At 51.7% G+C, this 6067-nt stretch overlaps 1 protein-coding gene across 1 annotated transcript in view; it reads right to left on the bottom strand.

The window, feature by feature from the left end:
• Positions 1 to 1368: 1368 nt before the first annotated feature.
• The window catches only part of LOC147234799 (collagen alpha-3(VI) chain-like), a 90860-nt gene continuing 86161 nt past the window's right edge, over positions 1369 to 6067 (bottom strand). Inside the window, exons 35-43 of the mRNA XM_086145506.1 lie at positions 5953 to 6052; positions 5153 to 5854; positions 4966 to 5074; positions 4833 to 4885; positions 4421 to 4681; positions 4028 to 4108; positions 3520 to 3585; positions 2663 to 2848; positions 1369 to 2014 (exon numbers count right to left, since the gene is read on the bottom strand). Coding sequence (XP_086001632.1) covers positions 1974 to 2014; positions 2663 to 2848; positions 3520 to 3585; positions 4028 to 4108; positions 4421 to 4681; positions 4833 to 4885; positions 4966 to 5074; positions 5153 to 5854; positions 5953 to 6052 — 1599 coding nt within the window. The 3' untranslated portion in view covers positions 1369 to 1973. The remainder of the gene's footprint in view (positions 2015 to 2662; positions 2849 to 3519; positions 3586 to 4027; positions 4109 to 4420; positions 4682 to 4832; positions 4886 to 4965; positions 5075 to 5152; positions 5855 to 5952; positions 6053 to 6067) is intronic.

The following is a 6067-nucleotide window of genomic DNA, read 5'->3' as shown; positions in this document are numbered from 1 at the left end:
TCCAATCAGAAGCCGGGCCTCCTGAGGTTTTATGGTCTTCTGAAAGTCTCAGAAGTTTAATAACTTGACGCCACTTCTCATGGTGCCTTTTTCCCGAGACGGCGCTCCGCAAGCCTGATCCCCACGAGAGCTGCCGCCATGTAAGGAAAGTCAGATGTTCCCCCAAGAAACATGTATCCTGTGGAACATATGGAAACATCTGCTGACAGCCTCCAAGCCAGAGGGCACTTTCCAATCAGACCCTTTCTCTGATATTCAGCGGGTGCTGCCAGCTTGTGCGTGGCCTCGTGGTGAAGATAGTAGCCTTGGAAGTTTCACATTTTGAGGTGGTTGGCCGTTTCATATTTTCTAGAAGAACGCCAGCTGAAGACCTGGTGTGAGTCCACACTCACTGGAGGTTGGTGTGCTGCACCAGTTTCTGGAGACGTTCCCGTCCTTCTAATCCAATCTGCAGGAGGTTCCAGATCTCCCCATGGGGACATGGCAGCAGGAAAAACATTGGGGGGAAGCTGCCGAGACCCAGAGCAATTTACCCCCCCCCCCCCTTCTGGCGTGGTGGTTCATTGGCTGCAGTTCCACAGCTGAATGTGCAAGACGGCCATCCTAAATAGTTACTCCCCGAGCTCTTTCCTGGTGCTCTAAAGCCTGGAAATCTCCCAAATTAAAGATGTTTTTTTTTATTGTTTGTTATCTGTTGTTTGCTCGTCAGGCCGGGAAACCGTTCAATGGAAGAGGCTGTTTTACCCTAGTGGGATCTGTTCTCTGACGTTTTTGTCCAGGATCTCAGCTGCAGTTTCACCAGAATCATCCCGATGGGACCTCTCGACCCCAACCCGAGGAGACCGACCCTACCTTCCTTTCTGAGGCAGCCATTGACGCCAAAGCGTGTAATGATGATTGTAACGGAAGTCATCGCTAACCACTGCGTCTCTGGGAGAATGTTGGAAAAGGGTCTTCTCACATTTCTCTGGTAGGATCCGACAAAGAACATGGTGGCGGTTTTGGTCGACCAATGTGGGAAAGAAAAAAAAATGCAACCCAACATTCTTTATCCTCCTTCGAAACTCTGTTCGGCCAAAACTAATATGGCGAGACTGCAGTCTGTCCGCCTTCCCCCCAGGAATCTGGAGATGCCGTTCCGGCCTCCAAGAAGCGGCCAGCCACAGTTAGCATGTGGCTACCATGCTATCTGATCAGGAGGCGGCCTGACCTCTGATAACTTGGCGGATCTGAGATCGAGTCTGGGATCTGCTTGAGAACTGCAGTTTGGTCCTAATCTTCTCCCGTGGGTCAATAATGTTGGCAACTTTGTGAGGTGAAACAACGGAAGTCGCTCGTGATGAGAAAAACGGTTCCACGAAAGAAGAGTCATCAGTTGACGGTTTATTAGAAAGTCTATTTCTTTGTTTATTTCCCCTGTTCCCAGATGAAACGCCACATTCAATCAAACAAAACAAATAAAGACGACAAAAACAGCTTGAAAAGTACATTCCTTATTTTAGCTGAGGGTGTGTGTGTCTGTGAGTGTGTGTTGTGGTGGCGGTTGAATCCTGAAGTGCACGTGACGTTACATCCTAAACGGCCGGTCCCTCCGTTCAGTACAAGCTTGTTTGAAAAAAAAAAAAACCTTCTTGCGGCTAAACAAACCACCTCGATATTCCCTTTTTTTTTTCTTTTTCTTTGCGTACGTTTCTCACTTCATTACAACAAAAACAACAACTGCATGTGGATAAAAAATCAACAGACTGAACTCCATCTGTAGAACAGGACAAAGACTACGTAGCACCATTAGGTTACAGGAAGTCATGCAGCAAATGGTGTTGCTTCTCTTCTGGCTGAGTGAAGACCGGTTCAAGGGTTTCCGGGGGTTGGAATCCAGTGCAGCCACCAGTGAGTTGGGAGCGTGTCCCTACGGTCCGGCTGGTTCGGAGGGGTCTCCTCGTCGTCCCCGGACCGCGGAGCTGATCCCGCTGTTATGTCCTGACCGCGGCCGCCATCCGCTGCTGGACGGGCACTGGTGAGAGGGGAAAAAGGGGGAGTGTTAGTCTGTGGAGATCTGCCCCAAACACCAGGTAGTGCCTCTGAGCTGAGGCTCCTCAAGAACCTTGAACCACGTTTAATGGAGGTTAACATAAAGGTGGGGCTTAGTGTGGACAGGTCAGCTGTCAATCATCTAACTGCTCACCCTCTCGTTCAAACCTATGGGCAATTTGGAGTCTTCAATGGAACTGGAACTGCTTTTGGACAGAAGTCAGAGAACATGGAGAGAAAACACAGAGAGAACCTTAGCTGGAGAACATGGAAAGAACCCAGATGGAGGAACATGGAGAGAACACAGAAAGGAGAACGTGGTGAAAAAAACACTGGGAGAACCAAAGCTGGAGATCATGGAGATGACCCAGTAAGCAGAGCATGGAAAGAACTGAGAAAGGAGATCACGGAGAGAACCCAGACTGGAGGACATTGAAAGAACCTAGACCAGAGAACACAGAGAAAACTCAGAAAGGAGAACATGGAGAGAACCAAATAGGGCATCGGGTCCGGGCCAAGAACCTTCTTCGTGCGACCACCCCTTCTGACCTCTGACCCACTGTGACGGCGGTAAGATGCTTTGGCGACATGAGAAGCGCTGTGAAGACGTAGTCCAGCCAGGAGAACCCACCTGCTTTCCCACAGGCCTTCATACACTCCTGGTGCGAGTCGAAGCGGTTCCGGTTCCCTCCGCAGCCTCCGTACCAGAAGCGTGAGCAAGCCTTGCTCCCGGCATCATAATGCCACTTCAGGACGAACTTGGCGCAGGCGCCCTCCTCCTTGGGCAGCAGGCAGATGTCCACGGCAGGAGGAGGAGCTGCAGAGGAGCAGATGGAGGAGGGGCACAGTCAGGTGCAACAGGACATTCTCACAGATTTGCAACTCGAGTCGGGCATGGAGAAGAGCTTGGACCTCTTCGTTGCTTCATTTCCTCACTGCTTCTGACCAGTGACCAGGATAGTTTTTAAAAATTGCACTCTGCAGTCTGCAGGAAGTATCTTGGAAAGGGCGTGGCTTATGAGTTCCACCAATCACCCAGATCACACGGGTTGATATGGAACCATAAAAAGACCCTGCCGAGGAATAGGTACAGAGATGGTTCTAGAATGTGAACAACCGGTTCCTCTGCTGTTCCAAAGCACCAAGAAAGACACTACTTCCTGGAAAGGATCTAGGAGCTGCAAGAAGTTCCTACTTCTCTGAATGTTAGTGGATATTTTCCAGGTATATAGATACACTGGACTGGGCCTACAGTAGCAGACCAGCTGGCGGATGTCCGGTGCTGACGTTTGACTCACTCGAGTGGTAGGAGCACAGCTTCACAACGTTAGCTTGAGGAAAAAAGAAACAAGTGGCGGAGCAGAGAGGGAGCGTTCAGAAGCTTCCATCTCCTCCTTCCTAACGTCACCTTGTTGTTGGTTTCAATAAAACAAACAATGTGGGGTGGAGATCCAGTGTAATGGCGGATGCGGTGCGGGGAGGACTCACCAGGGGGCGCTACCACCTCCACCTTCCTCTGCTCTGCCGGCTGCACTCTGGTCTGGGGCTCGGGCTCTGAGGGGGACAAACACACATGTTACTCTTTGTTTATCTGCAACAGGACCATAGGAGCAGATCTTCTCAGGGTTCTCGGTGCGTAAAAAGCGATGGAGTGTGCTTTTCTGACAGTTTCACTGACTACTGGAGAACCTCCAACCTGGACAACATTCACGTGTGATCTCTTTAGTTTTCATCTCAAGGGCGACGATGTGGTCAAAGGTCATACTAGATGAACCATGGAAGAGTGGATGGACAGCTGGGGCTGCAGGCTAGGGGTCGGGTTTACTTCAGGGGAGGGAACAAGGAACTGTGCTCAGAGCTCGGTGGTGTAAAAACTACAAATCTCAACTTCCATATGTATTTAAGCCCAAGGAGGGTTGACCCCGAAGAACCTCACGACTACTGGAGCCTCTCAGGCTGATACGAGATATTTGACGGACAGGCGGGTGGATCTCACCTGTCTGGGGTCGGTCCAGCGGTGCAGTCGCTGCTCCACTGTCTGGGTCTTTGGCGGCGGGATGGTGCTCAGCTGCTGCTTCTGTCAAACACATGGTCAGCTGATGAGAAGCTGCACCCGTAGAGAGTGTGTGTGTGTGTGTGTGTGTGTATGTGTGTGTGTGTGCACGCTGTGTTTTTGATTCGTTCAAACAACAATGAAGTCCTTGAAATTTTTAAATAATCCAGTCAAGTGGAAGATACTTCACATCAAAACGCAGATTTATGTGCTGCCTCCTCCCATCCTACTCCTCCTCCATCATGGTCTCCTCAAATGCGCGCACACACTCCCCTGATGTTCGTCTATATCTGGTGTGATGCGTTTCAGGTGAAACGGAAAGAGTGGGGGACTTACTGGTAGTGATGATGCCTTTGTGGGTGGAGATGACGCGGCCCTGAGCGTCATGCGCGGTGACCACAGCAAGGTAGGACTGATTGCTCTCCAGGTTGTACACGGCGAGCTCGGTCCTAGACACGTTGGCCCTCATGACCAGGACATGGTCCCGCAGGCGCCTCAGCAATACCTCAAAGTAGACGAAGTGCTTGGGGTCTGGGCTGCTCCAGCTCAGCTGCAGGCTACTGGAGGTGACCGAGGAGGCATGGAGCTCCTCCGCTTCTGCAGGGGGTTTGCGGGAAAAACAACATTTCCAATAATCTGCAGGAATTTCCCCTCAAATCATTGCCTGAGTCAGCACTTTCCTTCTTCAAGGGATTATTTGGGATTATTGAAGATCATTCAGACACACACACACACACACACTACTCACCCTTGTGCTTGATGTGAACAGCCTGCTGATGTTCATGCTGCTTCTGAAAAGTCCTGTAACAGAAAGAAATGCACAGATTAACTAAAACGGCAAACTGTTTTTCTTTGAAAATAGAAATGAGCGTGCTGCGGACCCGGGCTCTGGGCGCAGTGCTGAGTTGAAGGGGTTCTTCAGGGGCTGGTCGCTCTGGAACCACTTGCAGTTCTTGGATACTTCGGGGGACATGAAGAAGGCGTTTTCGACTGTGGAGACAAGCAGCGGGGATCATGCCGGGCCTTGTGTTTTTACCAGGTTGAAGTGGATGGAGGTGTCGGACTTACTGCTGATGTACTTTGGCAGAAGCTGGCCGAAGGTCAGCAGGTGTTTGTCGTAAAAGTCTGTAATGCGGTCCAGCCTCTTGAAGAAGATGTCTGAGGGCTCACTGGCCATGCGCGTCAGCACGCGGGCATCGCCGGCAGTCAGTTGCCCGCCGACGCCCATAATGACCACGAAGTAGCCCCGGCACTTGACCTCAGTGGCGACTCGCACCAGCTGCTCTTCCTCCTGCTCCACATTTCCGGTCACGAAGAGTATCAGGGCCTTCCTTGTACGTTGGAACGGCGCCTTCTCCAGCACATCCTCCACTGTGGCCTCAACGGCTGCGGCCAGCGAACGACCGCCCTCAAGCTGCGGCGTCTTCTCCAGCAGAAACCTGACGATGTCCTGGGAGGAGCCGTGCTCCGTCAGGCCAACGTCCACCTGGACTGGGGAGCCTGTCTTGTTGTGGATGAACTCATAAGGTGCCTGCTGGATCACTGCCACCCTGGCGTGGTGTGCGGAGGCCATGGGGTCGGAGGAGACCTGCAGGTGCTCGACCACGTGAGCGATGAAGTGCTTGATCTCTGTGAAAACACTCGGATAGGTGGACTCGGAGCTGTCCATGACGAAAGCCATGTCGATATCCACGTCCGTGGTGAAGGACCTCTTGTCTCGACCAACGGATGGCGGGGTATAGTCGCATGTGCTGTCAGGGGAGCAGATGTCTGGAGAAAGAGGAGGAGGAGGCAAAGCTTGATGGATTAAATCCACATTGGGCTGAAACGTTCCTTCTCCTCAAGGACTGCTATCGCCGAGCTCTTACCGAAACATACGTGGCAACTCATGACCTTCTTGAGGACATTGTTGTACTGTGCACTTCCAGCATTGGGCAGGACGATAACTTGGGCCAGCGTGTCGTTGACCTGTGGATGTCAGGG

This window comes from Fistularia commersonii, chromosome 4 (genome assembly GCF_037954325.1).
Source record: "Fistularia commersonii isolate RoL2024-O1a breed Wild chromosome 4, RoL_Fcom_v1.0, whole genome shotgun sequence".
Taxonomy (NCBI): Eukaryota; Metazoa; Chordata; class Actinopteri; order Syngnathiformes; family Fistulariidae; genus Fistularia; species Fistularia commersonii.
Note: the sequence above shows the minus strand (reverse complement) of the source record. Positions and strands in the feature narration are given on the sequence as shown.